General features: G+C 36.0%; 1 protein-coding gene across 1 annotated transcript in view; it reads right to left on the bottom strand.

Annotated features, from left to right (window-relative positions):
* MGAM (maltase-glucoamylase) overlaps positions 1-16358 on the bottom strand; it is a gene marked incomplete at its 5' end in the record, with an annotated part of 191181 nt that overhangs the window by 173156 nt on the left and 1667 nt on the right. The window contains 7 exons of the mRNA XM_081284046.1: positions 46-158; positions 2254-2353; positions 4032-4203; positions 4678-4829; positions 5353-5462; positions 6428-6548; positions 16209-16312. Coding sequence (XP_081140172.1) covers positions 46-158; positions 2254-2353; positions 4032-4203; positions 4678-4829; positions 5353-5462; positions 6428-6548; positions 16209-16312 — 872 coding nt within the window. The remainder of the gene's footprint in view (positions 1-45; positions 159-2253; positions 2354-4031; positions 4204-4677; positions 4830-5352; positions 5463-6427; positions 6549-16208; positions 16313-16358) is intronic.

The following is a 16358-nucleotide window of genomic DNA, read 5'->3' as shown; positions in this document are numbered from 1 at the left end:
TTGCAATGTAGGCTTCCTGTCACAGTCACAGCATCATAAGTTTACCTCTAGATATTCTTGAACAACTTGCTCTGGTGTGTTTCCCAGGAACACATAGAAGTCAAGAATGCCCCCAATGGTACGGTAAGTGATTGCTGGGGCAGGCTGGAGGGTGACCTCTAAAATGATTAGAAAAAAATAAAAATTAGAATTTGTTCAAAATTTAGACATGAGGATCACTAAGGATCTCAATATTACTATAGTGATCTAATGCCTCACATTTTGCATACAAAGGGCTATACTCTTTTTCTGAAAGTCCACCTCCACATGGCATGGGAGTCAAAACTTTTGTTCCCTGATAGACTTTAATAAGAGGTGACTTAGTGTCTCCTGATAGACTTTAATAAGAGGTGACTTAGTGTCTTACCTCCTTGTGCTAAGACCCAGGCTCTGATGTAAAAGTAACCAGGTCTCGGTTAAGCTATCCCCCCCCCCCAGCTTAGCCTCAGTTTCTTATCTATGAAAAAAGGATGCTAATCTAGATAACTCAGGGCTGCATCCAGGATATCTTCCCTTTTGTCTAAATCTTTGGGGTCTGAAATGACTACCCTTCTTCAATTTTTCCTTAAAATATATATGTAAAGCATATTAATCAGCAAGGCATGGGGGATGATGAATCTGCATCATTCATTACCTGACCATAGAGAATAAGCCATTGGAGCATAAAAATTATTTGAGACTGAAGATATTTGCTACTGAGATTCCTGATCTGCCTAAAAGCATCACCTCCAAAAGAACTTAATTGTCATAAATTCCCTTCCTAGGAGCAGCTCTAATTTTCTTTGAAACAATAAGCACCAACAGACATTGTCATGAAACAATTACATCTCCCATTGATTTCCCCCAAGATTTGTCTTTCAAACAGTCACTCACTTCTGAATAAATATCTTTTTTCCCTTCCCTTACAAGTTGGTAGATAAGCCCCAAGATCTAAACATCCTTTTCAGTTACTCATCACTAAGTACTCCTGTATGCAAGCACTTGTAAATAAACTGCCTCTTCCTTGCTGATCTGTCTCAGCAGAATTAAATCTGGGAATTAAAATCTAAGAATTAAATCTAAGAGGGTAGAAGGAAAATTTCCCCTTTCTGAATTTCACAACCACATGTTATACTAACCCATATTCCATCTTTATGGTAAGAATATAACCCAGCTAGACATACTGAGGTACTAACTTCAGTGAATCTCATATCAAACAAGATCCAAGCTGAAAAAAGTCAGATTACATCATAAATTCAAAATCCTTTTAAGCACCTATCACCATTCTTAGAAATCTGCCTTTTTGCCTTGGTTTCTATGTAGGGACAAAAGACCTCAAGCTCTACTGACATACTCTGGTTGCAGGAACAACAAAGGCAGAATACCTAGGATCTTATGGCTTCACTAAGTCTGACCTTGGTTTGTTTTCTGATTCCTTCAACTACCTAAACCTGCAGAGTCCTTGTGTTCTTTCAATCTATTCTTAGGCTATCAGGTTTTCTAGAATCATTTTACATCACTTAGAGTGCTTCTCAAACAAACTGTGGTGAAGGATCAGATATTTTTTGAAAATTTAATTTTCACTTCACTGCAAACTGATACTTCTGTAAAAGAACGTGAAAATGAATTATTATGAAAAAAGCTCACTCATGCACTTGGATGCTACAGCAGTATTCCTATTATTTTCTTTACTGATCTTACTGTACGATCTGAAACCGCTTGTGAGCAATCCACAGACCACACTTTGAGTAGCATTAATATATCCAATGGTCCTCAATTAAAAAGAGGGTAGAGATCAATATCCTATGTCCATCTTCAACCCTGGGAGATACTGATACCTCTCCTCTTACCCTTCGGTGATTCTACTGGAGCTGCCACTGGAGTCTACTGAATGTAAATTTAAAGAGGAAGAAAAACCAATTTTTAGAAATTGTCTCAAAGTAAAATTATAAGGAATGGTTAGCTATCTCAACTCTATAACAGAAAATAATCCACTGGAGGCAACCAGATTCAGGGAAGTGAGAAGCTAGGAGAATAATCCCTTATACATGGCTACTATGTGGTCAATAGGTCAATGAGATAAAGACAGAACAACTAGAGAACATAAGGCCCTAAGCAATAGCTCAATCACTCTTAAAGGGACCCATTCCTTTTATCATAGTGCTGTAAGAAAAGGACTTAAAAACTGTTCTTCTGTATGTTTGCTTTTTCATGACTATCCCTTTAGTCCTTTACCCATGGCATTGCTGTTCATCAGAAACACCCCAAAGGATAATCCACTAGCATCTTCAAGGCACAGGAAAAATGTCTGAGCACCATACAAGTTATTTCCATCCTGCAGAAAGAGAATTAAAATCCAAAATTTACTACCAAGAAGTCTAAACATCACATTGCTGGATTAGCTTAGAAAAATCAGTCGTAATCATGTGAGGACACTCATGGCTAATGAAGATGCAAATAAATTCTAAAATATAGGATCTCTATTTGGTTGATGTTTATCAGGTGAACTAGTTTTCTTATGCAATCAGCCAGCTATGAGCACTCATTTAATAAGTATGTGCTGGTTGTGATTACCTGTTAGGTGAAAGAATTCTGAAGCCATCATTCCAAACAACTCTCCTTTCAAAGAAGCTTACCTTGACCTGACTTAACCTCATCTGCAAAAGTCCTACAAGTCTTCATATGAATCAGCAACTATATGGAGCTCTAATCTAGACTAGTTTTCTAGATTCCAGAAGAGGAGGTATCAAGCCAGACTCCCTAGGGAAACCCTAGGATGGAAGTAGACATTTCTATACTTTTTAATTTCCCCAGATGGTTGCCATGTGTAGTCAGTTATAAGAATCATTGCTCTAGAACAGTGTTTCTTAAAGTTTGGTGGACATATGACTTACACAGTCACCTTAGTTACGAAGGGATTCTAATTCACTAGATGGCGGGAGGGACTGAGAGCCCATATCTCTCACGTGGTGCTGCCTGTGCTTCACTCTTTAAGTGGCAAAGATCTAAGGCTCCATAATAAGTGATCATCACCAGCTGTCCTGACGCCACTCTTTTCTGCTTTTCTGATGGGCATTTGGTAGCCATGAGCATGGATTTTAGGTGAAACATAGTACAGACTAGATTCTTTATCTATTAAGTGCAAATTGTTTTACTTTGGCTATTGAACTGGCTTCTCTGAATCTCATTTTTGTCTGTTAAATAAGTAAATTATTGTTATTTTTCTGAATTATTTTGATATATATATATATATATATATATATATATATATATATATATATATATAAAATATATAAAATAACTGCTTAATAAATTATTGCTGGGATCTCCTTTCATCCAGGCTTCTTAGTTCATACCCTAACAAAGTTCTGTTTACTCAGCCAAGAACTGAACCATAGAGTATTTCTAAGTTGAGAAAACAATGCTGCCTCAAGTTTTAACAATCAAAAAAAACAAATGAAAATAAAATTTTAAAATAGTAGCAACAATTAATGATTTGACCCCTATGCCAATTATTCTTTTCACAAAAAAATAATTGATACATTGCTTTGGCTGGGACTTTATCCTATTTTTCTGACAAGGGTGGTAAGTCAGTGATTTTTTAAAGGTCAGCCTAAAATTTGGCACATCATAATCAACGATTATTCAGACTACAGCTTTTAATGACATTTTGTCCCCAACTGGTTAATTCAAAGGGAAAAATATAATGTAAAGTAGTTGGCAGTTACTGAGCCCTTCCTCTGGGACAGACATTCTTCTAGATACTTTATATGTTTTGATTCATTTAATCCTCATGACAACCCTATGAGATAAATACATTACCTTCATTTTATAGATGAGGAACTGAAGACACAGAGAAATAAATAACTTGCCCAGAACCACATAATACTAAATACCAGAGCCAGAATTCAAGCCCAGAATCTTACACCTCACTACTATACTGTACTTCTAGAAGTGACCTTCAAGTATGAGGCTACAATACTCAATGAAAAGAGCCCATCCTGAAAGCTTACCTTATTGGGGGTTGTGTCCCTGGTAAATATGGGCCAGGTCTTCCAATTCATGTCATGCCGGTATTGTTGGTGCACATGTTCTCCCAGACCATACACATTAGCACTAGGCAGGCGGATGGAGAGCTGCAGGAACTGATCCGCAAACAGGAGGGGCCCGATGCTTGAGTCAAACCTAGACACAGGTGGAAAACACGGGAATGGGCTGGGAAAGTGCAGTGGAGAGAACATAACTGCTAAAAAAGTGGTTTTTATATCTCTATTTAATTAGTCCCATTTGCCCCGTGTGATGTTTTACCATGGATGCTAAGACATCTAGACTCCTTTAGGGCAGTTACAATGTGGCACAGTTCTCATATTTGCCCCCCAGATACCCAATCTCATGACCAGAACACTATATTTTATGATCACAGATTAGTAAATATTTACCGGTGGGCAGATGGTTAGATAGATCAGGAAAGAAAGGGGAAAATGCAGAGGGGGAAAAAGTGCTGGTGCAAACAGAAGGGAGAAAATATATATACATTTGGAGGCAGAGTCCATTCACAATTGTGGGCTCACAACCTTCAAGAATATTATTGAAATGCACCTTCCCCCAGCCCACACACCTCCCTTCATCATCTTCCCTAGATAGGTGTTCAAAACTTACAGAACACGATTGTTGCTTCTTCTGGTCACTTTGATGCTAAATGGCTGTTTAGAGACCTCAACTTCATAGTTCAAGGAAGCAGCAGCATTTTCATTAAAGGGTTGAACATGTTCATGGGGCACTTCATACCTGTCCTTGGTTTGGTCAGTCAACTATACAGAGAGATGAATAGAAATAAAGCCAAAATCAAAACCTTTCTGATTTTCCAAAATATAATTATCCCTACCAACACCAATGCTTCCCAGGAACTGGCATTTTGCCTAAGAATGTATTCATTACATTACCAATTTCAAATGATTAACTATTGAGCATGAGTTAGGCTTGTATACTGCAAGTCTGCAGAGATGGCTCATCCCTAGAAAATTCAAAGCTGTGATAATTCTGATTCTTTTTTCTTATTTTGTTTTGGTTTGATTTTGGCTACTACATTTCACATGGTATCTAGGGCAAATAAATGAAAGTCAAAAGTGCACCAATGAACTCTGTAATATTTATTTAGGAAATTATCACATAGAAGGAAGACTATAGATGACTTCAATATACAAGTACTAAATAATAATGAAAACAGAGAAAAGTACCTACATTAGCAAAATGTTCTACCTAGTCAAAACTATAGTCATAAGGTGGGGGGAAAAAAGCCTTTTAAAGATTTTTTTAAAGTAAACAAACTATAACCTTAAAGTGGAAACGGTTGGATGTCTGGTATTCGGCTGTGAGAAGAACGTCGTCAACATCATTTCCAAATGGGGATGAAGAAGGCAGAGTTTTCAACTGGGCTGTGAATCCTAACATGTAGGAGAGAAAAGGTTTTCATAGCTGACATTATACATTTGCAAATAACAGCTTAAGGTAAGGGACTGATTAAAATGTTTTATTTGCCAAAGAAGAAAAAAGGCAAAGATATTCATACATACGTACTATCTTAGGTCAGATCCCAAAGTTAAGAACTATTATTAACTTGTACAAAAACCTATGCCTCTCTTCTACAAACTATGATTGAAACCCCCCCCCCACCAAAGTTTAATTCTTATTCTAACAGACTCATTCTGTGTTGATCAGATACTCTTTACTTTTCAGTATATATTCATTATTCCTTCTCAGTTATTTTCATATTCCATTATGGGTGATCATGTACATTAAAGTCATCTCCCTGATTAAACAGAAAATCAGGTAAGAGCTGAGGCCTTATAGAAAAGCCCATCAGACCAAGAGCATCTAGAAGAGGAATAGGCCTTATCCTTCATCCTAGGAGCATGCCCAGAATAGTCACCACTGTTACCCCCACAATGTTCATGGTGATGCTCTTCATTTTAGGGTTTGGAGGAATAAGAGGGCATGATCAGCCCATGAGCACTGACATTGACTAGGTAACTTTTGTAACATATTTGTAAAATTGTAAATCATTTCATTTTGTAAAAAAATAAGACTAGAGTTGAAATTAATCTCAAAGCTGAGTTAAAATTGCCCACTTTAAAAGTGATAAACTTGAGAACCAAAAGATTATGACAATTACACAAGTTCATACAGGTACATAAAGGTGAAGCTAGAATAGAACACGGTTTCTTAACTCACAAGACAGAGGGTGATTGCTGTTTGGTGTCAAAATAAGTTCTAATTCTTGAAAAGAGCAGTGCCACCTTCTGTCACATGTGATGGTGTGGCAGCACAGCAGTCCCCTGTGTGCTGCCACAGGGCTCCTCTGGGAAATACAAAGCCAGCCTTCAGAAGGTCTGGAGCTGCTGCCTCTTACCTGCATTTGTATTTACAGGATCCCCCTGCACTTGGTAGCCATGATTCTTAGAATAGTAGCACCAAGGAATACCTATGGCTCCCTGAGCTTCCCAACAACAGCCACGCAGGTCACATGTAGCCTGAAACCAGAGATGAGTCAAAATAACTCCATTTAGTTGTAGAACACTATATTTCAGAAACTATAAAACACCTAATTTGGGGTTAGGACATCAATAAATTCATTTTACAAATAAGGAAACTAATCATTAGAGAAATTATGTATGTTATATCCCCAGTGGCTTCTATTCACAAGGAATTTTTCCTTGTGAAAGATTATAGGAAGCACAATGCATTCCATGTCTTTCATCACAATAAAATTGATAAATATTTTTAAAATTCTAAAGTATAATATTGTTTTATCACCAGTAATCTAAAATTACAAACAACACTTCATTGATATTAGCTTTGACTCTTAAAATCAAAAATACTCTGCAATGTATTTTACTCAGAAAACTTCAATCAAACAAACTTTGCATTGACTTCTAAATATATATGTTGCATATTTGTGTGCATTCCACACATGTGACATATCTATGGTCTCTTGACTCCTACCAAGGCAGAAAATAATCTTTCCTAACACTCAAATAGATCCTAATTCTTCCTTTAAAAAAGTGCCTGCCTTATGCCACAATTAATGACTAAGTCAAGTGGAGAGTAAAATGAATATAATCTCTTTCTCACACCAACTAATTTTGGGAAAGAAACAAATGTAACTACAAGGAAAAAAGCACATTATAGAAATCTCTAGTCTTCTATGTGGGATGATCTAGGGACTTGGAGCTAATAGAAAATAATGGGATTCACTTCATAGAAGAGATCACAGAAAGATTATGACTTCAGTCTTGTTTTCTCCCTTTCACTTTCTTTGTTGGAATACTCAACTCTGGAAGGAGTCATCATATAATAAAAAAGGCCCACATGGCAAAGAACTGAGGTTCTCAGTTCAACAACCCCCAAGAAGCTAGCTCTTGACAATAATCACATGAGCAACCTTGTCAAAGATCATCATAATTCCAGAAGAGTCCTTGATTGCAGTCTTCTAAGAGACTCAGAAACAGAGGCACCTGGCTAAACCAAACCTAGATTTTCAATTACAGAAACTACAAGAAAATCAGGCTTATTATGTTAAGTCATTAAGTTTGGGTATAATTTATTACACAACAGTAGCTAACTCATACATCCTACCACATCATTTACAGATCAAGATCCCAAGGCCCAGAGGGTAAAGTTTCACAGATATGAAATAACCTACCAGAAGGTACTTGGCCATTGAGAAGGCAAAACCAAAACTAAATTTCTCCCTGTCCTTTTCCTTTTTCTTTCTGAATTCTGGGTTGAATACCACTACACACACCTTTAGGAGGATACAGCAATGTTTTAAAAATGATAAGGAAAAAAAACAGTTATGTTGAGCTCTATGAGCAATTATGTTTAATCAAACACTAACTTTTACATTAATAGCAATTTCAGGTTGTGTATCCCTTATCTGAAATGCTTGGGACCAGAAATGGTTTGAATTTCAGATTTTCAAATTTTGAAATATTTACATACACATAATGACATATTTTCAGGATGGAATCCAAGTCTAAACACAAAATTCATTCATTTTTCATGTATACCTTACAATATACATAGCCTGAAGATAGTTTTATACATTTTTGAAAATAATTTTGTGCAGGAAACAAGGTTCCATAATGTAGAATTTTTCACTTGTGGTATCTTGTTGGAGCTCAAAAAAATTTGATTTTGGAGCATTTTGGGTTTTTAGATTTCTGCATTAGGGATGTTCAATTTGTATTAAGGGTCAAAAAATGATGTCTGTTTGTGACTTATCTTGCTGTAAGATCAGTTTTCACTATGAACTAGATTTTGTTCCTTCCTTTCAAAGCTCACTTAGATGCAAAGTCATTATACAGAAAAAGAGAAGGACACTGAGAGTAGTGTTAAGCAGAATGGCTTTTTGCACACTCCCCAGAGCTTAATACTTTTTCATTGAACTGAAAAGGGCAAAGAGCAAAGTGGTCAAAGCAGCAAGGAGAGTAAACAGCCTCTCTTGGCCAACTCAAAAACACTAGCTCCTGCCGTTAAACACAGCAATTAGGGGAAGCAGGAGAAGCACAGCAATATCCATATGACTTGTAAAACCTAGGAAAATGGTTTTAGAGGGAAGCTGTGAGAATGATGACATGAATAATATGAATGCAAATTAGACTCAAGATATAAAATGCCCCTTTAGTTGGGTATGAGAATTAAAATTTAATAGGTACTGCCAAAACAATCTAGAATGTGTAACTACCAATACAGTACTATGGAGGAAATGAGGATGGGGGCAGAAATCCTCTGTTTAGACAATAAGGAAAGAAAACACCTGCTTTTGAAGACTCCAGGGCAGGAAGTAGGACATAAAAAAAAAGACCAAATGGAAAGCACAAAGCCTAAGAGGGAAAGCCATGTCAATTATCACATGGTTTAAATACTTTTAAAACAAAGATAATCAGATTACATTTAAATAACTAAATTCAGATAAAAGTTTTTTATAGGTGCTATATCCAAAACTTAGGTTTGAAAAAGCACTGGAAGTAAAAGGGGATCACACATATAAAAAGCATGCTAAGTAACAAATCAGCATTAATAGCAGATAGATATTAAGTAAATATTCATTGTTAGGGAGACAGAGTCATCGCATGATTTCAATCCACCAGGATCATCTCACACCTCAAATTTGATATGTACTAACAATAAAAAATTCAAAAATATATAGAAAAATATTTCAAACTCATAAGGTAAAACTGGGGGAGATAGCACATAATAGAATATTTTTATGGTACTGCCCTCAGTAACTGATAGACAAAGAAAACCAAAAATATAGATATTTCACATTTTATATAATAGTCAGCCCCCTATATCCATGGGTTCCATACCCAAGGATTTAACAAACATCAGATTAAAAGTATATTTAATTGTGTCTGAAATGAGTAGGCTTTTTTTTCTTATAATTACTCCCTAAACAATACAGTATAACAACTCTTTATATAACATTTGCACTGTATTAGGTATTGTAAATAGTCTAGAAATGATTTATAATATATAGGAGGATGTGCATATTATATCCATTTTAAATAAGGGACTTCAGCACTTGCACATTTTTATCCACTGGGGGTTCTGCATGATGGTATACAGGCTCTTGAATCAACACAAAGATCAGATGGAAAGAAACCAGATCCTGAAGTCACTGTTAAAAATCCAATCAACCGTCCTTGGCATTTAAAAGAGAGAAGAAATAAAAGGAGCAAGTATTTTACACCCAAAGTGCCCAGAACCACAAAAGAAATGAAAAGTAGACAGAAAAGAAAATCCATGTTCATAAATGCAAAGCCTAAATGAAAAAAAAGGATACACAACATTAATAGAAATCAGCAAGATTAAATAATGACAAAGTTTCTACCAGAAATAAAGAACTTTAATATTAGAAAACCAACTTGTGTAATTCATCATCATAAATCATCAAATGAAGTATGTCATATAGTCCTTTAAATTCATCAGCTATTCATGATAAAATTCTTAGCAAACTAGGATTAAAAAGTCACTTCATTCATTTGATAATGGTAATCTACCAAAAAACCTATAATAATTATCATAATAAATGGTGACATGTTAAAAGCATTCCTTTCCAAATGGGGGGGGGGGAGCCTACATGGCCCGTATGTATTAGTGCTTGCAGTTTAAAAATACACCAGAGGTCCTAACAACACAAGGGACAACAAGAAAAGAGTATATAAAACTGAACAGGATGACATCAAGTCATCATTATTTGAGATTTAACATTGTCCAGGAAGAGATCTAAGAAAATTTGAAGGACAAATTTAGAACAAATAAGTAAATTATTGTTATATTGCATTCTTTATTTTCTTTTTAAATTTGAAACTTCTTCCTTTTCAACTGTAGGCATTTAATCCCACTAGAATACATAGATAGCAAATCACAAAACCACAAAGCCTGATGAGCTTCATTTTCTCAAAATAAAACACTTCATCAAAACAAAACGTCATCAAAGTAGATGTTTGCAACATGTGTAATACAAATAAGACTGAGAATTTGAACAAATATGAATGAACAGATAAAAAAACTTGTACACATCAAAAAGATAAACATTTCAATACATAATTAAGAACAAAGAAGAAATTCACAGAAATAACTGAAAGATGTTCACCCTTGCTAGAATTCAGGAAAATTATCACTAAGGTCACAAAGGGATACTATTTAATAACCTTAAAGTGTCGAAGTTTAAAAAGACTGTCAATTCCAATGTTATTAGGGATGCAGAGACTGTAGTAAGACGGTAAATTATAGTCACTTTAGAGATTAATTTGAAAATATCTAGTACACTTGAAGCAATATACCCCAAATCAGACACATGTAAGTAAAAATGTTTATAGAACTAGTCATAACAGCATCGTTGCAACCATAACATATTAGAGAAAAACTAATTTCTTTTATCCAAAGAAAGGATGATTTTGATACACTGTTTCACAGTGAGCACAAATGAATTAAAGAGATACATATCAATTTGGATAAATCTTACAATGCTAAGTGAAAAAGATTGCAAAGCATGCATTTTTGTTTAGAAATTGAGTATATCTACTGCTTATAAGTATATCTGTAAATAGTGATGGTACAAAGGAATCATGATGGATTTCAACTTTGGAATGTGGTCACCTCTGCAGAGGGAGCTGGGAAAAGTGATACAGCAGGGGAATACAGGGGAGTTCATCTTTGCTGGTTCCATTTTATCTCTTAACCTGGATTGTAATTCTACATTCTTGGATATCTTAAGTTATTCATTAATAATTACTTCAAAGGAGTTCAGTGCTAATAGAGCCAAGGTGAGAAAAACAATTATCTATTTTCTTGACCTCCTTCCTTTTCTGTGAGTCCCAACTTATTTTCCAACCTTCTATATACTGGATTACCAAAAACACTATAATAATCATGCTAATAAAATGAAAAGACAGACTAAAAACACCATATTTTCACCAAAATACCTTCCAACATAATAGCATAGAGAAATGATGATAAATGTACAGCTTTCCCTTTGTGGCAGAAACATCTTACTCTGGAACTCTCAAACCATGATCTTGTTAATTTAAACTCAGAAACTTTACAAGTATAAAAACTTAATTTGGCTTTTTTTTAGAGAGAAAGAGAATTTTTTAATATTTATTTTTTAGTTTTCGGCAGACACAACATCTTTGTTTGTATGTGGTGCTGAGGATCAAACCCGGGCCGCACACATGCCTGCTACCACTTGAGCCACGTCCCCAGCCCTTAATTTGGCTTTTAGGAATTGCAGTTCAGGAAGCACAGGTTCAGATAGCTATGAATCTGTGTTGAGTAAGACAGGAAAGGTGGGAGTTTATGTGAGCAAGCAGTATCATTTTAATAAAAAACTGTAAAAATCTCTTGGTGTGGGAGTGTTTTTGTTGGAGTTCAGAACAGGGGTTAAGTGATTGACAGAAGAGTAAGAAAAGAATATATATATATATATATATATATATATATATATATATATATATATATATATATATATATGAAATAAAAAAATAAAATAAGAATATATATGAGTAAAAGTGTCCATAAAACCGGAGCCTGATAATCTCCTGATATGCATATTGAGTTGCTGGGCACAATGTAATTATCTGATTATCTTGATCTTTGTGCCTACAGTCAAAGGCTGAAGGTGACTGAAGTTTATCACAGCTAGAATCCTGTGGAAGTCCAGCTTCCTTAAGGCTCCACTCCACTTTGAAAAGCTCTTTCAATATTGCTTTTATCGTGAGTTTTCTTTATTTTCATACCCTCTGCTACTCCACCCCCTCTGATCTGTATTTTCAGTAGTTTACCAATCTTTACACTTATTAATGCCTATTCTGAGCCAAATAAGCATTCCTCTGTAGCTGTATAAAATGGCTGCAAGGGGCTGGGGATGTGGCTCAAGCGGGAGTGCGCTCGCCTGGCATGCATGCAGCCTGGGTTCGATCCTCAGCACCACATACAAAAACAAAGATGTTGTGCCTGCTGAAAACTAAAAAATAAGTATTAAAATTCTCTCTCTCTCTCTCTCTCTCTCTCTCTCTCTCTCTCTCTCTCAAAAAAAATGGCTTCAAGTTCTCTTCCCATCAAGAGGGGGTACCTGCACCCCTTCTTATTAAATGTGGGCTGGCCCATGACTGATTTAATCAACTTAGTACAGAAAAACTGATGCTAAACTGCTTCTGGGCTTTTACTTGAAGAAGGCTGACAGCTCTCTCCTTCCTTGTAGCCCTCAGCTATCATGTAAGAAGTTCACTGCCAGGCTGGAGAGACCAACAAGAGAGATTTCAGACTATGTCAAAGGGTAGAGGAGCCTGTGGTCCCCCTTATAGCCAAGGTGCCAACTGTGTGGATGAAACCATCTTGAAAACATCCCAACTAGATCAGCCACCAACTGAAACAACCAAGTAATCCTAGTCAATGCCTCTTATGAGAATCACACTGCCAAAACCTGCCAAGTCTCTGACCTATAAAATTGTGGGACATAATCAATTGATTGTTTTTTTAAGTCACTAAGTGTGTAGTAGTTTGTTTCTCAGTAGTTAAAAAAAAGAGAGAGAGAGAGAGACTCTTCTGTAAGAAACAGATGACTTAGAGCAATTTTCATGAAGCTGGTGCTATGGTTTGAATGTGTCCCCTCCAAAATGCAGGAGTTGCCAAGGCAATGATACTAAGAGGTGGAGCCACTAAGAAGTGGTAAGGCCTCCAGGGCTCCTCCCCTGTGAATGGGATTAGGGGCCCTTATACAGGTGGACCCTCCTGCCTTCTTCCCTGTGAGGATGCAGCAAGACTTAAACAAATATGTCACTCTGCCCTCTCCATGGTTTAGACTTTGAAGTGTCCCAAATTGGAATATGATCAATCTCCAGAGAACATTTCCCAAGACCTTAGAGATCACTAAATTCTAAAATCTTTTCAATCACAGAATTCAGTACAGTGTTTAGTAGTCATTTTCTTAATGAACAAATTTATCTGACCATACATTGTCTCAATCACTGATACAGCTTTGACAGTATGCAAGGAAATGTGATAGGAATCAAGTCATAGATATTTCAGCAGCAAAGCCAAGATAAAAACCTGGTACTCTGGTTTTCCTACCATGCTCTTATTCAATGTCTACACTAGCAACAACTAGCAAATCATAAACATAAGTCTATTTGTGGGATTTTATAGCTCACTGCTTTTCCTAGCACCAGTTAATGGCTCTTAACTGATGATGTGTAAACACAAAGTAATTTTAAGGGTGGAGACTCATAATGATCTTGGCAAAATGCAACATCTTTACTAGTATATCATAAAACTGAATCCTTTAAATACATTGATAAGAAACTGGAATGGGGAAAAAGAAACTATAAGCCAAATAAATAATTGATAAGTAGCTAGAAAGTGTTTACTACAAAAAGATAATAAAGTTTCTGAGCAGGAAAATATGTTAACCTTACCTCTCAAATATCATGGTAATAAATATTACCATTGTTGTCTATGGAAAATGCTTAATTGCAAAATGCTTTCAGCATTTTGTAATGGTTACTTAGGGCACACAGGTTTATTGTAAGCATGTAAACCTGGACTCCCATGTTTTCACAATACATTCTAAACTTGAAAAATCAAAGTGCTTAAAATTATTGTCTACCATCTCCTTCCTGAGCTAGGTATCTGGCATTGGTCTAAATGTTTCTGCTTTCTTCCATCAATGCAATCTTTTAACTGGGAGTTCTGAAATTAGGGATGAAAGATCAAGGATGAGGAAAGTGATTGGCACTTTCAAAACTAATAGATTTAAAATCATTGTAGAAAACTGTGTCTAAAATTGTCATGGGTGTGTGCTCTATGTGAAGTTATAGAGGCCTAGAAAGGGCTAAAGAGAACTTTAGATGACAAAACAAAGTATTTGAACTTGACCCAGTATGCAGAATGAGCTTCTATAAGAACAGGAGTTTTAGGTAGAAATACAATCAAAGTAGAATGTTAAAGAGAACAGTTTTAATCATGTTTAATCAAAATGGAATAAATGAAATGGAATTCAGAGAGATGCTAGGAGGCTACTGGAATACGATGATCTAATAATGTGTTGAGAATGAAAATGAAGTAATTATTCTGGAAAATATTATTGAAGGGCTGTTTTGAAACACTGGTCACAGGGATAACATAAGTCTATTTGTGGGATTTTATAGCTCACTGCTTTCCCTAACACCAGTTAGCAATTGAAGGGAAGAGCTAAGCAAAAGTTCTGTTGATTCTGACTCAAAGACCAGAAGCATAACAGAACTACTAACAGAACCCTTACAGTAGAGAAGGAAAACCAAATAATGAATTCAGGTGTGATAGGAAGGCGTCCGGTGATAATGCCCTCTTACCAGCTGCCATCCCAGAGCTAAAGATCAGGACTAGATCTAGATAACTGGATGAGCTTTTCTTCTGAGACACATGAAAAGGACCCCTGGAGTGCATTCACACACACAAATGAGCGCTTGCCAAACACGTGTGACACATTGGGTTCGATCCTCAGCACCACATAAAAATAAACAAATAAAATAAAGACATGCTGTCCACTACAACTACAAGAATTAAAAAAAAATGAAGAAGAAGGTAGGCTGCAAAACACCAAGTGTTTAAATATGGGGGGGGGGGAGTATCGTGATTTTTGACTGAGGTCTCATTCCTCACTGCCTTCACTCACTTACCTTTACCTGAGACAAATAAGATGACTATTTTGATGTGTTTACCTCTCATATCATACCCCCCTCTACCTCACCCCATTCCCCCAAGAAGATTAATCCACTAGTGGAGGTTTATCCTCTAATAGGAAAGAAAAAATATCTTTTAATATAAAAGCCCCTTAGAGAAACCAAAAAAGTAACTCCCTAGTACTTCACAGATTACTACAGTCCACTAAGAATGGGATGGCTACGGAGATGAGTATGGGAGTGCCACACAGATCCATTCTGTATCTGATACACATCTGACACATCATATCAGTGGACTTCATTCAAAAGGCTGCACTTGGTTTTCATTCAGATATCATTTTTATTCTCAAAGTAAAAAGTAACTGACAGGGAGTGTGCCAAGTTTATTATGATAATCAAGTGCCCTTCAGTCAGTGATCGAGAAATACTAACATAAATGCCCACGTGCTGCATTATCTTCGCCCTTGTATTAATTGCCTTCTTCCTTCCAAAGCATAGCTCTTGAAACTTTGTCCTTATTTTAAATCATGTTTAATGTAAGTGTATGACTTTTATTATAGACTCTAGATAACACTTTGGAATTCAGAAAGAAGGGAAATAGAGGGCAAGAACAAATGCAGTGACGGAATCAAAGAGAACTAACCATCAGTACTCTTGCCAGATGAAATGTAAATATATTTCTAGTAAGTTTCAAATCTTACAAGTGACATTCTTATACTAAAATCTTATTTGTTGTTTCTCTGAAATTCAAATTTAACTGAGCAACATGTACATTTATTTGAATCTGGCAATCCAAGGGAATGTTCCAGCTCTTCCTCTCCTGAAGCTACAAAGTCACACAAACACGAATATAGAGTTAATATACCTGAGACTCTGAGTCAAGCCACAAAAAGTTAAAAAAAAAAAACCATTCAGTGTTCAGTGCTATATATATTCTTAAATTTAAAAATCCAAGAGTCAAACCTTTGTTGGTAGCTGATCAGGGATGCAGTTTATCCGTTCAGATTCAGTTACCACTGGGCATTCAGTAGAATTAGGGGTGATACTTGTGGTCCCAGGATCTGGGGCTATCCCAAAAGCAAACATAAAATGACCATCACACAGACATAGCAG

This window comes from Spermophilus citellus (genome assembly GCF_964194105.1).
Source record: "Spermophilus citellus genome assembly, chromosome: 3".
NCBI classification, from domain to species: Eukaryota; Metazoa; Chordata; class Mammalia; order Rodentia; family Sciuridae; genus Spermophilus; species Spermophilus citellus.
This window is presented reverse-complemented; position numbering and strand designations above follow the sequence as displayed.